General features: G+C 39.5%; 1 protein-coding gene across 1 annotated transcript in view; it reads left to right on the top strand.

The window, feature by feature from the left end:
- Positions 1–285: 285 nt before the first annotated feature.
- The window catches only part of UTP20 (UTP20 small subunit processome component), a 91,845-nt gene continuing 72,910 nt past the window's right edge, over positions 286–19,220 (top strand). Inside the window, exons 1-12 of the mRNA XM_079773390.1 lie at positions 286–493; positions 1,354–1,434; positions 5,034–5,100; positions 5,214–5,346; positions 5,795–5,983; positions 8,778–8,859; positions 9,653–9,790; positions 10,236–10,391; positions 11,179–11,325; positions 11,408–11,542; positions 12,684–12,761; positions 14,807–14,985. Of these exons, the coding sequence (XP_079629516.1) occupies positions 449–493; positions 1,354–1,434; positions 5,034–5,100; positions 5,214–5,346; positions 5,795–5,983; positions 8,778–8,859; positions 9,653–9,790; positions 10,236–10,391; positions 11,179–11,325; positions 11,408–11,542; positions 12,684–12,761; positions 14,807–14,985 (1,430 nt within the window). The 5' untranslated portion in view covers positions 286–448. The remainder of the gene's footprint in view (positions 494–1,353; positions 1,435–5,033; positions 5,101–5,213; positions 5,347–5,794; positions 5,984–8,777; positions 8,860–9,652; positions 9,791–10,235; positions 10,392–11,178; positions 11,326–11,407; positions 11,543–12,683; positions 12,762–14,806; positions 14,986–19,220) is intronic.

The raw sequence follows: 19,220 nt of genomic DNA, 5'->3' as shown, positions 1-19,220 counted from the left end.
ATAAATCTTTATCCCCTATTTCTAGACCAAGGTTCCTGATTCACGCTTTCCTGTGAAATTACGAACGTAAAGAACTTCGTGGTGAGTGTCTGCTGATAATAATGACACACGGTTCCGTTTGTCATAAAAATACACACGTTCCTTATATACCTTCACCAAAGGGAGCAAAAAGAACTCCGCCGACCTACCCACCAGCCGGCGCCTCCACCTCCCTGGCTCCCCCGAGGGTGCGCCTGCTCCGTCCCCTCCTTCCGCCCACGTGACCCTCCCAGGCTCCTCCCCGTCTCCAACATGGCGGCCCCCAGGCGCGCCGGCCGCACGTGAGGAAGAGTTTGGACACCTGGGGATCCCAGAGCGCAAGTGTGTCAGCTAGCTTCCCCTCGTTGCCTTCTGTTGCATCCCTTCGGCCTTTCCCCGCGCCCTCGTGGGCCGCTGCCGCTCCGCCGTCATGAAGCCAAAGCCCGTTTCCCACAAGACCGAGAACACACACCGGGTGAGCGAGGGGTCTTGGGCCGGGAGCCGGGGGCCGCTGGAATCCCAGCCGTGGAGTTGGCCCCGAGCGGGATCCGGGGGGCTGCAGGGTTCTGGGCCTCGCCTGAGTCACTTGCCCCGAGACTCCAGCAAAAGAGGGCGACTCTCTGCGTGTAGTAAACATGGGGCGGAGAAAGAAGTGTGGCAGCTAATTGCGCCCGTCGTGTGTGGGGTCTGGAGTGCTTGGGGATCCCCTTCAGTCCGGAGCTCTGCTCCCTCGGACAGACGGATTCCTTAGGAGCTGTTCTCCCCGGCTGTTTTATCTTCAAAAGGCCAAATTAGGGGGCGGGCCGCTGGGAGACCATGAGTGATTTCCAGCCAATGGCTGCGACCCCACTCTCTCTGTCCCTTGAGAGTTCCTTTATTATGGTACAACCTAGGTTTATATGGGCCTAAAAACACTGTTATGGCAACGACTTAGCTGGGTACCTGGGAAACCTAACGGTGGATCTAGCAAGGCCGCATCGCCAGCGTTCGCTTAGGTCCACCACAGCCTAGCATGGGAATTTTATTTGAAATGACACACCTGACAGAACTTAGGCAAATATATTCCTAGACGTATTCTGTGACGTTTGTATAGTATCGCGGTGCATTTGTTTAAGGTTCTGTGTCTTTCAGTTTGTTTTTACACTGTTGATTCATCAGTGATAATCTACTTGTACTTTTAAAACTCAATCATACGTTTTATGATTGACGGAAAATACAAGTCTGAAATTGCAAGTGAAGGGTACCATTATCTGTAATGATAGTACCTGAGTAGGCTTACCTTGATGAGTATTAAATGATGATGTATCTGAAATATGCTCCCTCCCTCCCTTGCAGTTTCTGACATTTGCTGAACGATTGGGGAATGTGAATATCGATATTATCCACCGGATTGACAGAACCGCGAGCTACGATGAGGTAAGAGAATGTCATACTAACCTCTCTTCTAAGTATTCATAGTGAGATTTTCAGTCTCTCCTCTTAGAAGTAGATTGTTTTTCAAGCCATTCCTTTATGAACATGAAATGCATTCGACCTAATACAATAGCCATGCATGGCAAATTAGATTTAAATTAAATTTAAAATTTAAATGCTCAGTAGTCATATGTGGGTAGTTGCTACCTTATTGGACAAGTACAGAAATGAAACATTTCCATCACTGCAGAAAGTTCTGTTGGGTGATGCTGTGTTATACAACTAACTTGATACTGAGGTGGCTTCTGTGATCCCGGCCTCTCCCTGTCCCGCATGCATTCCGAGAACTGTTGCAGATCCATATTCTGAAGCTACAATTTTAAAGAAATTATGAGCAAGTCACTTTCCTGGGGCTTAGTTTCCCCTTTTATTAAAAGGGGCTAGGACTACATAATTATTTTCTACTTCCAGCCATGATGTAACTCAATCACACCTCTCAAAAAAAATCTTGTTGCTTCAAGTAATTAATTCTTTGCCAGGCTTTTTAAGATCCAGCATAACATGCTTTTAGCTTAGGAATCCGATCTCAGTTCTTAACTGTTCATCACTTGGCTGTAGTTGGACTCCGCTCACTCTCTCTTTGAATGCCTTATCTCCACTGTATGAATTCAGTGTGTTAAATGATGTTCTCTAGGTAAGCACATAATGCTTGGGGAACTCATAGTTAAGGGAGACTAATCTAAATTATTTGGGATTGTAGGGTGGAGTGTAAAAATGATAAAGTAGCATGGCTGGTGTGGCTCAGTGGTTGAGCGTCGACCTATGAACTAGGAGGTCATGGTTTGATTCCTGGTCAGGGCACATTTCTGGGTTGCAAACTAGACCCCCAGTGTGGGGTGTGTAGGAGTCAGCCAACTAGCTATTCTCTCTCATCATTGATGTTTCTCTCTCTCTGAAATCAATAAAAAATAAATTTAAAAATTTAAAAAAAAGATGAAGTAGTTAAAGTGATACCTGATTTTAGTCTTGTTGTTTGTGTAGATTTTGGCTTGGCAAAGAGAACAGGGAAGGCTGTTTAGGCTGAGGGAGAAGCCTATATAAAGGAACATGTAGGGTGTGTGTTTGTGTTCGATGGTGACTGGAATGGGGGAAGGGAGTACCTGGTGAGAGAGTCAAGGATCATAAAGGGCTTCATATGGCAAGCTAAGTTAGGATTTTATCCTGAAGCTATGGGAATTCTAGGATTGTAAGGCAGGGGAGTGAGTGACATGATGAGGTTGATAAGGTTTAAGCTTTAGATCTCTCTGGCTTTAGTGTGGAGGAAAGAGCAGGACTGGAGTCAGAGTAACCAGTTGTGAGGATTCGGTAGTTACCTAGGTAAGAAATGATTATGGTAGTAGCAGTCAAATGGAGAGAAGGGAAGGATTCCAGATATATTAAAAAAGTAGGATCAGTAGGGCTTGTGACCTGCTGGATATGAAGGGAGGAAGGGAATGGAAGTTTTTTGGTTTCAACAACTAGGTCAGTGGTCGGCAAACCGCGGTTCACGAGCCACATGCGGCTCTCGAGCCACAGTTTGCCGCTCTGTTGACTAATGAGTTTGCTGACCACTGAACTAGGTGATTGAGGATATTATTCATCAAGGTAGATTTGTAGGGAGAAGAGCATGGGGTTCGTTTTGTTTTGGGCTGGTTAAGTTTGATATACCTGTGACCATCCAAATGATGGTGTCCAAAAGACATTTGGATGTATGGATTTGGTGACTTCAGAGGTGGAATTATTGACTTAACATTCAGCATATGGTTTATAGCAGGGATCCTCAAACTTTTTAAACTGGGGGCCAGTTCACTGTTCCTCAGACCGTTGGAGGGCCGGACTATAGTTTAAAAAAAAAAAACTGAACAAATTCCTATGCACACTGCACATATCTTATTTTGAAGTAAAAAAACAAAACGGCAAAAACACCCGCATGTGGCCCGCGGGCCATAGTTTGAGGACGCCTGGTTTATAGTTTAAGTCACAGGAGAGGTTGAAAGTACTAAAGGATTGAATGTTAAGTTGGTGGAAAAGAGAGCCTAGAATAGGATCCTGGCCTGGGTGGGCTTAATGGCCTCAATCAAGTGTCTCTTGTTCTCCAATAAGCTGGACTAGGCTTCTTTTCTTAATGGCAGAATCTTTCCAAGAGAGCAAAAGCAGAAACTACGAAGCCTCTTAACCTAGCTCTGGCAGTCACAGAATCATTTCCATTGCATGTTATTGGTCAAGCAGGTCATGAGGGTGAGGAAAGAGACTCTGTCTCTTGCGGGAGGGGCTGCAAGTCACATTGCAAAGGGACAGGGACACAGTGTATCACCAGTGGTTGACATGTGCCCGTCACAGTGCCAGGCTAGGAATGCCTTCTACCTTAAGGTTTTAAACTGTTTAGATGTATTTCCCTTCTGCCTGAAGAGACACTGGAACAGAATATAATTGGATTCTCTTTCTTCCTCTCTAGTCTCTGTAACTATTGATTTTATTTCATTTTTATTTTTTTAAAGATTTCCAAGGCACTATGTAAAGATTTACCCCTTTTTTTTAATATATGTGGTAATATATGTGGAGGATCTAGCATGCTGTTTGTGTATGTGCTTATGTATTTGTCCTCTCTTTCTGTTTCTCTGTCTCTTTCTCTATACATATATATGTACATATATACACATGTATGGTAATAATTTATTGGTCTTACCTTTCAAAATACAAGGTAATATATATTATGTTAAAAAGCTAAATAATGTAGTGATGAACTTAGACTATTGCATTATCTCAGCCCTCTACCCCTATTGCCAAGGAAACTGATATTGGCAGTTTGGTATACGTGTATTCTTCCATGTTTTTCTCTCATACAGATATGTGCGAACGTTTATAGAGGTCTTTTTAAAAAAGAAAAATTGATTCCTACTGTACACTTGGCTATGGAACTTTTATAAAATACTTTGGGGAGTATATCATCAACATCCTTCTTGTTCAATATAGTATAGATCATTTTTTGCCACATAATATACCTTAGTATGTATAGACCACAAGTTATTCCAGTCATTTTCCTATGTTGGATATATAGGCTGTTTTATGTTTTCTCCCCCACTACAATAAAGCTAAATAAACATCTGTATGCTTGTATCTTTGCAAGTTTTATAAGAAATATCTCCAAAGGAGGACTTACTGGGTCCAAGGGTATACCTGGTTTTCATTTTACTAAGAAATGCCAGATTACTTCCCTTTAAGATTAAAGAACTATGAAGAGTCAGTGCATTTTTCTGGGCCTAAACTTGTAAAAAATAACAGGAAAAAAATTTTTTTCCTTAGTATGACTGTTTTATAGGTTTTAGAGAATTATATGCTACAACCAAATCAGCAAAACTTTGTTTTATTAAGCATCTCTCCTTATTGTACACCCGAATGCTTTTCAAGTATGTTAGCTAATGCCCTTTTTTAAGAAATAAAAGTTTAATTCTTGACTATCATCAATCATTGTCTTAAGATATTACTCTATCACTATTATTATTTACTTTGATTATGGTTTGTCTTTGAATTAAATAATTAATGGGTGGCTTTAATCTTGACAGGAGGTTGAAACCTACTTTTTTGAAGGTCTGCTGAAATGGAGAGAATTGAACCTTACGGAACACTTTGGTATTTTCTACTTTGTTTCTATTTTATTCACCTGTCATTTGCACTTTATATGTTCAAAACAACTAAATCATGGTGTGATAGAAAAACAACCTTTTTTTTTTTTTTTCATCCAGGGAAATTTTATAAAGAAGTTATTGACAAATGCCAATCATTCAATCAGCTGGTCTATCATCAAAACGAGATAGTTCAGAGTTTGAAGACTCACCTGCAAATCAAGAACAGTTTTGCTTATCAACCCCTTTTGGAGTAAGTAGCATGTTGAGAGAAAGCTCATGGATATTTGTCTGAACTTTATGAATGGTTGTGTTTATAGCTACAAATGACTTAGATCTGATGTTTAAAAATAAGAATTTACCTTTTCTGTTAGTCTGAATACTAGTGCATTGCCATAAAACAGAATCTTAGGCATATATTTTTTTGCTTTTGTTTCATACTTTTAAGAGAGCCCAATTTTTCTTTGATACAGTGGGAATGGTTGACCATAATTTGTGATGGAATGCACCTTCTTGCGTTAGCCTTATCTTTGCTGAACTCTTGAAATATGAAAAACTTTATACCTCTCAAGATTTGATTCGGAAGGTTTAATTAATCCTGTCATCATAGGCGATTAACTATAATTTATGAAATAGACTTGCAGCATTTGTTTTTTGGCCTATATGTCTCACAAATGTTACTTTTCTTATTGTTAATCCAGTTTGGTCGTACAGCTGGCACGAGATCTGCAGACTGACTTCTATCCACATTTTCGGGATTTTTTTCTGACTATCACCTCAATCCTGGAGACTCAGGACACTGAGTTGTTAGAATGGGCTTTCACCTCGCTGTCGTATCTTTACAAGTACCTGTGGAGGCTCATGGTGAAGGACATGCCCAATATATACAGGTGACCCTTTTCTCTCTAATAGAGGGTTTATCTTTTTCTCTTTTCTTTTTTTTTGCTTTTAATTTGTATTATATTTTATTGACAATTCAGTGCTGTTGGGTAAGTTCATAAAGTTATGCAAGCATCGCCACAATACAGTTTAAGAACATTTCCATCATCTCCAAAAGATTTCTCATGCCTGTTTGCAGTCAGTCCTGCTCCCCATCTGCAGTAGTTCTGCGAGCAAAAGCAATGTATGCATGTTCAATGTTCAAGATTGCCTCTGTGAAAACAGCTGTATGATCCTTTGCAATAATGAGAACTTTTAGCCTTTAAGTTTTATAGGTTTTTATGTTTTGGTCAAGGGCACAATATAATGAGTACTGACAACCAGGAGAGAATTTCTGATTCTCATTTGTATTTAGTTAAAACAAGCCTAACACCTGTCATGTATATCTGCCCACATGGCTACCTGACTTTAGTATGTTCTTTAATTGCCTTTTCCCTGGCTTCGGTCTGACTCCAAACTATTTTTCCACCCCAGGCCCCAATTATTTCCTTATATAAAGTTGGTTCTCTAGCCAAAGTGGTTCACAGTCCGCTTTGCCAGTCTGCATTGACCTGACCTTCTCTTATATCCAAACGATTGAACTCATATCTCCCTCCCCATTAAAGCCGGCTTGGATTCCATAACCTCCACTAACATTGCGGGGCCCCTTGGCCAGAAATGGAAGCTTTGTGCTCAGCCCCTTTGGCATTCCATACCACTTACATTATACAACCTCTGTTCATAATTGTTTGTTCATAATGTAATAGTATCCCCTACAAACCTGTAAACTGTTCAAGGACATGGTCTTAAATATCTACATTTCCCCAGTGCTTGTCATACTTACTAAACCAAAAGAGACACTCAGGATTTATGAGCAAATTTATGAACAAGGAAATAGAATGAATTTCATAGTAGCTTTTGTTTAAAAGAAGGGAGATATTGTTCATAATTGATTTCAATCTGGGACTTGATGGAATTTTCTACTTGGTGTCCTGATTTTTTCTACATACTTTAATTGCCACATGAATACATAGATTAAATCTTCTCCCCTACCATATCGGTGTGGGTATGGGTTAAGACTGTAGATTTTGCTTTTGTATCACCTCCCTTCACCGTACTCTTCTTTGAACAAAGAATGAGAAAGAAATACTTTCCAGCCTTTACTATTTATCTATGAAGCTTTTGGTCAAATGTATTAGAAACCAAGATTACTTTATTAAAAACTTATGAGATCTTGGGGGAGATACATAGTTTATTTGGTTTCGTGAGTTCCGTTAATTTTATGTCTCCTAAGTCATTTCTCTAGTTCTAAATTTATTTGCTTTGAGTATCACATCTTCAACAGCCTGGATAGTTTCACTTGAGTATTACTGAAACCAAAGTCAGTACAGTCTCATTCAGGCCAACTCGTTTTATTCATTCATGTGTTCAGTAAATATGTCCTTATGCCAGGCCCTGTTTGGTTGTCCCGTTTCTAATAGTGACACCATCATTCTTCCCATCACTGAGATTTGGTGCCTTAGGGGCATCTTCGACTAGTGTCTCCAAGGACTCCAGATCCTCTTCATTCTGTTACCCACTCAGTCAGTTCACTGAATTGAATACTGTCTGTGTGTTAGGCACTTAAGATATAGCCTCAAAAAGACATATCAAAATCGCTCTTCTTTCAAAGTTTACATTTTAGCAGGGAGAGAACTTCTTGGGCACATGCCTGGCTTGCGTGGGGCTGGACAAGGAAGCCTGGGTGGTTGAGCGGCATGTATAAGGCAGAGTAATTAGGTGATGTCAGGATCCTGATTGTTAGGCGGCCAGATCATAGAGGGCCTTGTGGACACTGTTAGGTCTTTGGTTCCATTGCAGGGACTCTTGAGTCCATCCTATGCAATTCCCTCCATCACCAACCTCTTTCATGCTGTTGTTCTCCCAAGCTTGTATGGCTTGAGCAGCTTTCTACTTGGAGTGCCAGGCTCTTCTTCCTTCCTTTATTTCATCCCGTATATTGCTGCCAAATGAGTCTTTCTGAAAATAATCATTTCTTTTTCAGCCAATATTAGTACCTGCTATGAGCACGGAACCGTTAGGTAATAGGGATATGCAAAGATGCCTTTCTGTCATTAGGAAGACCAACTTAAGCAGTGATTATACAAATAACTAGTTATAGCTACACGACTCTCTGACCTTGAGCAGGTTGATTAGGCTTTGGGCCTCAATTTCATTATCTGTAGAATGGGCATATTAATACTCCCTACGCTACAGAGTTGTGCTGAGGAAAGTAACAGAGGGAGTGCCTACATGAATGTAAGCTAGAGTCCAAACTCTTCTGCTTGGTATTCAGAGCCACCTGTTTACTGGGAGGCTTTATCTGCAACTGCCTGCCCCGACTGGCAGACGCCTCCTTGTTATCTCTTGACCATGATTATTTCTGCAAACTCTGTCTTTGATCTTGCTTTTATCTCTGGTGATATGCACTTTGGTATTCACCTGAATTCTTCTTGTTCAGGGCTCACTACAAGTTTCAACTTTTTATGGAGTCCTCCCTGTAAGTCCAGTACCACCAATCCTTGCTTCTTAATTTCTGTGACCTACAGTCTTCTGTTCCAGCGTGTGGGTGGGTGTCTTGGTAATCAAATGAGATTTTAAACTTTTTGTTTTATGCCTGCTACATATTCCTTTCATACCTAGTTCAATGTTAGTTGGATTTATAGTTGGCATTTAGCTCATCTTTATTAAAATTATAATTATTAAACTTTTTTTTCTCATTTATAGGATGTATAGTACACTCCTGGCTCATAAAAAACTACATATAAGAAATTTTGCTGCTGAAAGCTTTACTTTTTTGATGAGAAAGGTTAGTCTGATATTTTATGTTTATTGCTCATTAATTCTCAAGAACCTGATGTACAAAAGCCTGATATCTTTTATAATGTAGTTATTATGGAATAATTATATATATGTATATGTGTTTATATATGTGTGTGTATATGTGTCTATCTATGTATACACACACACACCCCATAAGTATTTTGAGTTTATATCACCATAGGTTTAGTCTTCTCACTAATGTGAAATAATTTGGGTCATACTTTTGTTGTTATTTAGGCTTTTGGTAGTTTTCACTCTCTGTCTGTGTGTGTGTATGTGTGTTTAAAAGTGCCACCTAATTCAAGCCAGTAAATACATGAACAGTGAGATTAACAGGAATTTTTATAAGGATTTCCTGGAAGAAACTGATTGCATAGTGTCAGTTGTATTGGTTTTAAAAACAAAAACATTGATATTAAATGTCTTTTATACTCATAAAATGATTTTCTATAAAAGAATGTTCCCTTATCTAGTTTTTCTTGGTTACATCCCTTACACCAATGAATTACTCTTGTGTGATGTTATAAGTGTTAGTATGCTATTATAGTAGTTTGAGATCATTACAAGTGTCTGTTCCTAGAATTTTGTCCTAATTATATTTAACCTTTTGCACTCGGATGTCGAGTGTGACTTGACACGGTTAGCATCAGTAGCAGGAATCGAGAAAAAAGCAAGCGAGTGCAAAGGGTTAAATATAAATCTGTAGAATAATGAGTAAAATTTCTTTATTTGGATGTTTGTGTTTTAAATACAATTTTCCATTTACATTTTTGTTTTAGGTCTCTGATAAAAACTCACTTTTCAATTTAATGTTTCTTGATCTTGATGAACATCCGGAAAAGGTAGAAGGAGTTGGACAGTTGCTCTTTGAAATGTGCAAAGGAGTGAGAAATATGTTTCACTCCTGTACAGGAAAGGTAAATAGCCGGGAGGAAAACTTTCAGTCTCTGTGAAAGGGGTTGAAAAGAAAACAAAAAAGATTTACTGAAATGATGGACAGAAGACTGCCGAGAATAAATAGCATTAAATGGGGAGCATTAAGGCTTTGATAGCAGTATTTACCTAATGTAGGCTCTGGATCACTAGGTATTTTTACTTGCAAGATCATTGCTCTCTTCTTCATCCCGAATCCTAGTAACATCAATTGATTAATGAGCAAAAGTGGGTGTGTGGGGGCAGCTGGATGATGAAATTCCCATCCTAGTTAGAAAATTCCTTTTAAGACAGTTAACCCTCAAATATCCTTGATTAGTTCTAGATTCAATTTTAAAGTGACTAATATAATCAGAGTGGGAAATCACAGTGTAATACTTAAAAATGAAGGTTTACATGTTTATTTTAATGACTCTTGAATTCCCACAGGCAGTGAAGCTAATTTTGCAAAAGCTAGGACCAGTTACTGAAACAGAAACTCAACTGCCATGGATTTTAGTTGGAGAAGCACTAAAAAATATGGCCAAATCCACTGCTTTCTACATCTACAAGGAACATTTTGGTATATTTTTTGAATGTTTGCAAGTAAGTTCTAATTTTTCAGGACTTGTATGTAATAAGGAGTCCAAGAGTTGATTATTCTTGCTTGTTTAGCAGACCACTCCTGGAAACTGTATTTCATAATTGCCCTTATACTTTTATACACTTATTGGAATTTTCCTTCCCTCAACCTCCTGTACTATTTTGATTTGATTTGATACTTTGAGATGCAGTAGGGCATAGTGATTAAGAAAGCAAGCTTTTCAGCCAGACTGCCTGTATTTAAATCTTGGCCTTGTCGCTTATTGTTAGTACTAGAAGCCCGATGCACAAATTTGTGCACTGGTGGGGTCTGGCTGGCCTGCCCCATCCGGTGATTGGCCAGGCCTGTGGGGTGAGGGGACATGGGAGGTTGGCCGGCTGACCCCACCCCCTGGTCAAACTCCCAGTCGAACTCCTGGTCGAGGGGACAATTTGCATATTAGCCTTTTATTATTTAGGATGACCTGGGAAAGTTATTTATGTCTCTATTCCCCCATCTTTTCATCTAGTAAGTGGGGTAATCCTTTTTTTCTCCTTCATGGTTGCCATGTGGATTGTGAGGAAATACTTATGAGGAGCTTAACAACCATGTACTCAGAAATGTTAGCTGTTATTGTCCTTAGTGACTCCCAGTAAATGTGTCCCTTTTTTTCTCAGAGCAAAAGTAAGTGAAATTTTTGAATGCTTCACACAGTATTTTCATTATTTGGTTAACAGATCAGTTGGATATTTTATAGTTATTCTCTCTGTTAAATATTCTCTCTTTTAAATTAAAATTTTTTGTTTGCAGGAGTCTCTCCTGGATCTACATACAAAAGTAACCCAAACTAACTGTGGTGAAAGTTCTGAACAGATTAAAAGGTTGTTAGAAACATATCTGATACTTGTAAAACATGGGAATGGATCAAAGATAACCAAGCCTATTGATGTTTGTAAAGTGAGTTCTCAAATTAATTTGCTTAGAGTTTATCATTAAAAGCTGATTGCTAAGTACACATTGTTTTTTCTTTTACTTTTAGGTATTGTCTCAAACATTACAAATAGCCCATCTCTCCACATCTTGCCGGGAGACCCTCTTGGATGTAATTTCTGCTCTGATCCTAGGCGAAAATGTTGCCTTGCCAGAGACCCTCATCAAAGAAACTATAGAAAAAGTAATTTACTTCAGCTTAATTGAGTGGTTAATAATATGTTTTATCATTGCACAAGCCTCCTGGGGAATATAAATGAATCATGGCAAAGGCTCTGCCTTCTGGGAATTTATAATCTTAATAATCTTTAAATTGCACGCTATAATAAGGAAAAGATAGTGTGATAAAAGCTAAATCTGTTCGGCAAATGTTCACCAAATATATATAGCCTACATTGCACTGGGTATGGACTAGATTTCACAGAGGACACTATGGTGCCTATGATTTTTGATAGGGAATGGTGCTCTGAGAGTTAGTCATTACAATTTGTCAAACTAATCTATTGATGTCATATAGAAACATAATGGTTAGTTTTGTCTGGGGTTGAGGGACGGAGATTGCTTTTCAAAGGACTTGTATTTGGGGTAGTCCTTGAAGGTTAATAGCAGTCTGCCAGTCAGAGGAGGGGTTGAAAACTCTAGGAGAGGAAACAGCAAAGCTGTGTTAAAAAATGTATGACGTTGAGGCACATGGACACATGAGGAAGTGTAATGTACGTCATGTCAGCAAGGCTCTGCTTGGCTTTGAAAAGTTAGGTTGGATGTTATCCTGCAAGTGTTGAAGGGACCTGGAAAAACTAAGCAGGGACATGATTTGATGAAATTTGCATTTGAGTGAGTTTAGAAGATGGATTGGAGGGAAGTGGGATTGCAAATAGATCAGTTAGGTTCTTCCTAGCTTCGTGTGCACAGTAGAAAGTACAGAGGAAAGTTTAAATCGTGCTGCTGGCTCCTGTGTAATTCTCTGTAGCTGGAGAGAATGGAGCAGCTCTGGCAGAGCCCTGTGTCCACTAGAAACGCAGAGCCCTTCACGTCTGTGTGAGTTGCAGGGGACAGAATTACTCCAGCTGCTTTCCCGAGGGGCCTCTGCCTTTGTCTCCCACTGGGTGTGTCCCTCTCACAACCGCAGACTCGGCAGTCAAGTTCTTTTCACCTCGAGTGACTGTATCAACTTGTATTGAGCATCCCACCACTTTCTGCTTGCAAGTGGAGGACCTTGAACGTTTTGGAAGTTTTTGTTTGTTTGTTTGTTTGTTTTTTCCAGGAATGGGGAAAGTACTCCCTGTGTACTTATATTAAAATTTTTTTTTATTTGTGGTTCACAGACTTTTGAGAGCCAATTTGAAAGACGTTTAATTTTGGACTTTTCTGAAGTCATGTTTGCTATGAAGCAATTTGAGCAGGTGAGGAAGATACTATGTTTCCATTTGTTTTGTTTTAAATCAGTTATAGTAAAATAAATTTAAAATCCTGTGATTTTTATTTGCTTTTTTTTTTAAAGGAACAGAGTATGTATTGCATGTTTGTATTCATATATGTATATATTTTAAATGATTCTAATTTTAGTTCACAGATAAATTTTATTCCATATGCTAAGGCATTTAAATTGTTTTTATTTTTTTAATTACAGTTGACATTCAATGTTATATTAGTTCCAGGAACCAACTTGTTTTTGAACCTTTTGCACTCGGAATGTCGAGTGTGACTCGACACGGTTAGCATTAGAATAAAGGAATCGAGAAAAAAGCAAGCGAGTGCAAAGGGTTAATAATCCTTTTGGGAGTTAAAAAACCATGTGGTAAAATTGGGCGGCAGGGGGGGGGGGCAGTTTCAGAGACTTTCATGTGAATTTGAAGCATAGAAAATAGTTTCTAAAACACTTTGCCTTGTTGGGTTGTTGCGAATTGATTTCATTGCTACAGAATAGATCCTGATGGAATGAAGTCGAAATCTTTCTCATCAAATCCTGAGTTTATTTTATCCCTTTCCTCTCACTCCCATCAAACATTTGCCACTCCTTGAATACTTCATGGAAACCCATCTCTGTATCTGTTCTCTCATTTTCCCTTTAGTCTTTAATAATATAATCCTTTGTCTCAAAGAAAAAAAAGTCTTTGTACACATACCAGCTCTGTTCCTTCCTGCCCAGTGAGTGTCCTTTATCTGGCTTTTTTATTTTTAATTTTTTTTAGTAACTGCATATTTTCCTTCTTCCCTGTTCCCTTTTGTCTTTTTAAAAAAATGTTATCTTTATCAGAGTACTCTATGGTGTTTAAAATTTAAAGTCAAACAGGGCTAAAGGCAGTCACTTGTTTTCCACTCCCATCTTACACGAAGCAAACCATCTAATGAGTTTAGGTATTTTTTTCTGGTGTTTACTTTATATTTTTAAATCATCTGAATTTGTTGCTTTTCTTCTATGCATTTGTTTTAGCCCTCATCTATAGACTTCCTCCTATGGTAGATGAATTATGGTTCTTTTACGCCTCTCATCTTAATGGAGTTATATCACAAATTTTGGCTGAGTTCATATTCACCATATATTTCACTCTTATTTAAAAAGGAGTATTCTGCCGAAACCGGTTTGGCTCAGTGGATAGAGCGTCAGTCTGCGGACTGAAGGGTCCCAGGTTCGATTCCGGTCAAGGGCATGTACATTGGTTGCAGGCACATCCCCAGTGGGGGGTGTGCAGGAGGCAGCTGGTTGATGTTTCTAGCTCTCTATCCCTCTCCTTTCCTCTCTGTAAAAAATCAATAAAATATATTAAAAAAAGAAAAGGAGTATTCTATAATTATATTCCTTTCTTGTATACCTTCACATTTTTCCTGAAATTGCTTCATTCTTTAAAAACTGGAAATTGTTTTCTTTGAATAGCTGGTCAGTGAGTCTGTTTTCCAACAGCATTGTAGAATGCTTTTCACATGACACTTGGTCAGATAATCTAGCAGTTCAGATAGGTAGTCAGATAATCCCCACCTTTTCTGGAGACATTCCTCCTGGAGCAGTTCTAGTCTGACTGTGTTGTTTTTTTAGCCCACTGCACAAATGTCAGACTAGAGCATCCTTTTCTTTTCTCTTGTTTCCTAGATCCCACATTTTTCTTGTGTTATAGTTTACTCTCTTATTTTGATGAACATTCTTCAGAGGTTAATGGAAGTAAAATTTTGAGATTTAGTACATCAGAAGATGTCTTTATTCTTTCTTCACACTATATTGCTAGTAGGCTGGGTATAGAATTCTAGATTGTCATTTTCCCTCAATTTTTCAGGCATCACTCCATTGTCTTCTGGCTCCCATTGTTCCTGTGGAGAGTTCTGATGCCATCATGGGTCCTGATTCTTGGTTATGATTTTTTTTTTCTCTGTAGAAGTATTAGACTCTTCTTTTCCTTAGATGTTCTGAAATTTGTATCTGTTAATAAGTGTGATTTTTCTTTCTTATTTTTAGCTTTTTCTACCCAGCTTTCTCTTATATATTGAGAACTGCTTCTTGATTGATGACACTGCAGTCAAAGATGAAGCTCTGGCCATTTTGGCCAAGCTCATTCTGAACAAAGCTGCACCTCCCACTGCTGGCTCGATGGCAATTGAGAGGTACCCTCTGGTTTTCTCACCACAAACAGTGGAGTAAGTTCTACGTCTTTATTCCCTTTATTGTTGGTAAAAATAATGCAATAACAATGCCATAAAAAAATGAAGATCTGTATGTATTAACTAGAAAGATGTTCATGATATGTTGTGATGAGGAAAAAGCAAGAATATTTGTGAAATATCCATTTTGCAAAGCTAAAACAAAAAGTGTAGGTAAGCATAGGAAAACACATGGAAGATACACAATGTCTGGAGGATGGTAAGTAAAAGATGTGACTAAAATTTTTTAACCTGTTTTAAAATACATTCACATACAGTTGCAAGAAATATTTCAGAGAGGTTCCATATACTCTTCACCCAATTTTTCCCAGTGGTAACATCTTACATAAGTTCACTGCAATATCACAACTAGAAAATTGGCATTGGTGCAATACACAATTCCATTTTTATAATGTTTGAGACCTACGACTAGGCAAAGTTCTTAGACTTGACATCAAAGACTTGACCTTGCACCCACCTTACTCAGAGTTACTAGTTTTACATGCACTTGTCTCTACATGCGTATGTAAATGGATACAAGTTCTGTGCAGTTTTATCACGTGTGTAGTCGTAACCACCACCAGGGTCAAGATACAGAGCTGTTCCATCACTACACCGATCTTTTGTGCTACCTTCTAATAGCCACCCTCACCCTTCTCCCCACTCCATCTCTACCCCCTGGGAACTACTAATCTATCCTCTATTTTTGTAATTTTGTCATTTTAAGAATATTATATAAATGAAATTGTACAATATACCTTTTGAGATTGGCTCTTTTCATTCAACACAATTCCCTTGAAATCCATCCAAGTTGTGTCAGTAATCCATTCCTTTTTATGTCAAACGTCATTTCACATGCTTATTGCTGAATAGTATTGTTTAATCATTCACTCGCTGAAAGACGTTTAGGTCATGTCTAGCTTTTGGCTATTATGAATAAGCTGTTATGAACATTCCTGTACATACTTTTTGTTTCTCTGAGATAAATGCCCAAAAGTGAACTTGGGTTGTGTGGTATGTGCATATTTGGTTTTATAAGAACCTGCCACGTGGTTGTCCAGAAGGGCTGTGCCACTTCCTGTTCCCCACACAGTGTGAGCGACCCAGCCTCTCTGCATCCTCATCAGCACTGCACGGTGTCACTGTTCTTTGTTTTTACCAGCGTAATAGGATATAGTGATGTCTCATGTAGTTTTAACTTGCAGTTTCCTGATGGCTGATGATGTTTAACATCTTTTCATGTGCATATCTGTCATCCACATAGTCTCCATAGTGAAATATCTGTTCCTTTTCCTGACCCATTTTCTAACTCTTGTTTCTTGCTTTACCACTAGTTTTGAGAGTGCTGCATATTTTTTAGATACAAGTCCTTTCATCAGATATGTGGTTTGCAAATATTTCTCTCCCAATCTATAGCTTGCCTTTCTTTGCTTAAAGATTTTTCAAAGAGCAAAGTTCTAAATTTTGATAAGTTCCAGTTTATCAATTTCTGCTTTTATGGAAAATGTTTTTGATGTCAGCTCTTAAGAACTCCTTGCCTAGCTGTAGTTTCCAAATATTTTCTCCTATTTTTCTAAAAGTTTTATAGTTTTATGTTATACATTTAAGTCCATGATCCATTTTGAGTTAATTTTTATATAAGGTAGGAGGTTTTGGTCAAGATTCTTTTTTTTTTTTTAAATTTCTTTATTGATTAAGGTGTCACATATTTGTCCTCATCCCCCCATTCCCAACCCACACCCCTCCCCACGGATGCCCCAACCCCCTGTTGAACTTAACCATTGGTTAGGCTCATATGCATGCACACAAGACCTTTGGTTGATCTCTCCCCCCTCCCCCTACCCTCCCCTATCCTCCCTCTGAGGCCCGATAGTCCGATCGATGCCTCCTTGTTTCTGGTTCTGTTCTTGTTCATCAGTCTATGTTGTTCATCATTTCCCCTAGATGAGCGAAATCATGTGTCACTAGAGATATACTTATAAGAATTGGATGTGCGACGAGCAATAATAGTTACGCTGACAGGCAAATGAATCAGTCTGTAGTGAGTTTCTTTCTGGACCAACAGTTCTTTTGAGACCCAATATCAATGTCCACCAGTTCCTTATGAGTACATGTCGGCACTGACCCCTCAGCTCTGGATGGTGGACAAATGGTGGTAATGCAGGTCCGACTCCCTCTGGTTTGGTCTCGGCCTGACCCAGGGGCACGGCTTCACCCGGATCCAGGGGCCCACGGCCTCACCCGGACCCGGGACCCAGCCTCACCCGGATCCAGGGGCACACGGCCTCGCCCGGACCCGGGATCTAGCTTCCCCCGGACCCAGGGGCACTTGGCCTCACCCGGACCCAGGGGCGCGTGGCCTCTCCCAGACCCAGGGTCGCGTGGCCTCACCCAAGATTCTTTTTTTGCCTACGGCTGTCCATTGGTCTGACAACATTTGTTGAAAAAGCTTTTCTTCTTCATAGAATTGCTTTTGCACTTTTGTCAAAAATCAGTTGGGTGTAAATGTGTGGGTCTATTTCTGGGTTCTCTGTTTTGTCCCATTGACTTATGTGTCTATTCTAGGCTACTACCACACTGTCTTGTTACTATAGCTCTAAAATAAGACTTAATATCGTGAAAAAATATTCTTCTTTATTCTTTTTCAAAATTGTTTCAGTTATTCCTGTTCCTTTGCCTTTCTATAGAACTTTTAGAAGAAATTTGTTTGTTTACAAAAAAAAAAAAGAAAGGAAAAAACCCTTCTGGGATTTTGTTTGGAATTGCATTAAATCTATAGATCAGTTTGGGGAGAATTGACATCTCCACAAACTGTTAACTTTGTTTACATCACGAGGCTGGCAAGAGGAAGAAAGAAGTGACTTAGCACTTAGATCATATACCTTTGCATTGTTAAAGGCCATGGATTACTTTCTTAATTCTATTAAAAGCAATGCATACTCTTTGGAACTTGAAAACAGTTTTACATGTAAGTGAAAGGATTCTGCTTATCATTTTTCAAGTAGTTCGAGTGGGTGTGCTTCTAGAAATTATGCATTGGAATACATAGGAATAAAACATTTTCTTCTTTCTTTAGGATTACTTAGACCTGTTGCTGCGTTCCTTGAGTTTGTGCTGAGTAATCAGCTTTGAGGCATTGTAGCGTCCCTTGAGTTGGTGTCATTGTCCCCACAATCACACAGCAGAGTTAGGTTTTGAGTCTGATGAGCATGAGATTCTGAAGGAACCCATCTTTTTCACGTGTTGCTCATATACCGATTTTAAAAGGAGCTTCTCTTTCAAAGCATACCAATAGGGTCCTGTTGGTTTTTTCACTTTGCCCAGCTCTGATTCCTAAGGAATGGGTACTGAATAACCTCTGTAGAATTATTCCGTTGGAACTTTTCTCTTGATTTTGCAACACCAAGCCAATCCCCAACAGGCAAATTCCTTACAAATGGCCAGGACTGTGGGTTCTGGGCAGGGGGAGCCAGCTGCGTTGTTCGCTTCCCTGAGGTGAGACCAAGGGCGCCACTGAGGCCGCAAGTCAGACCTGCTCACCCTCCGGCTCAGCCTTCTCACATCCTTCTTAGAACGTGGCATGAAAAGTATAAAAACATTAATGGAGGCATGGTGACTAACGTGAGGCAAGCGCCACAGCTTCTGTGTTCTTTTCTCCAAGGAAACCTCCTTCTGCCACCTCCACAGAAATAAGCCAGATGCGAATGTTCAGTCACCCATCCACCCATTCACAGACTTGTTGTGAGAATAAAAAGAGATGATAGATGTAAAAAGACTCTTTGGAAGATGAACTTATTCTGTCATTTGACAGATATTTATTGTATCAGGCACTGTTCTGGGGCATAACAATGAAAGAGAAAAAGGTTCCTTCTTTTGAGAAGATGACATTCTTGGGGTGGGGGTAGTATGTGAGGCAGGGACACAAAATAAATTTAGATAGTGGTAAAATGAAAAGAAAAAAGGGTGTTGCGAGGGAGAGTGAGTGGAGAAGCTGGACTTTCTCTAGAGAGGGGACTTTTGGGTCCATTGTAACTATGGGAGGAGCCAGCCTGGTCAAGGAAGGCTCTCCAGGCAGAGGGAAGAGTGTGAGAAGGCTCTGGGACAGGAATAGCCCCAGTGTGTGTGAGGAACAAAAAGCAAGCCTGTGTGGATAGGGAGCATTGAGCTAGGAGAGTGGAATGAGGAAGTGAGAAATAGACAAGGGTCAGATCACTTAGGACTTCACAGAACGA

This window comes from Cnephaeus nilssonii, assembly GCF_951640355.1.
Source record: "Cnephaeus nilssonii genome assembly, chromosome: 6".
NCBI lineage: Eukaryota > Metazoa > Chordata > Mammalia > Chiroptera > Vespertilionidae > Cnephaeus > Cnephaeus nilssonii.
This window is presented reverse-complemented; position numbering and strand designations above follow the sequence as displayed.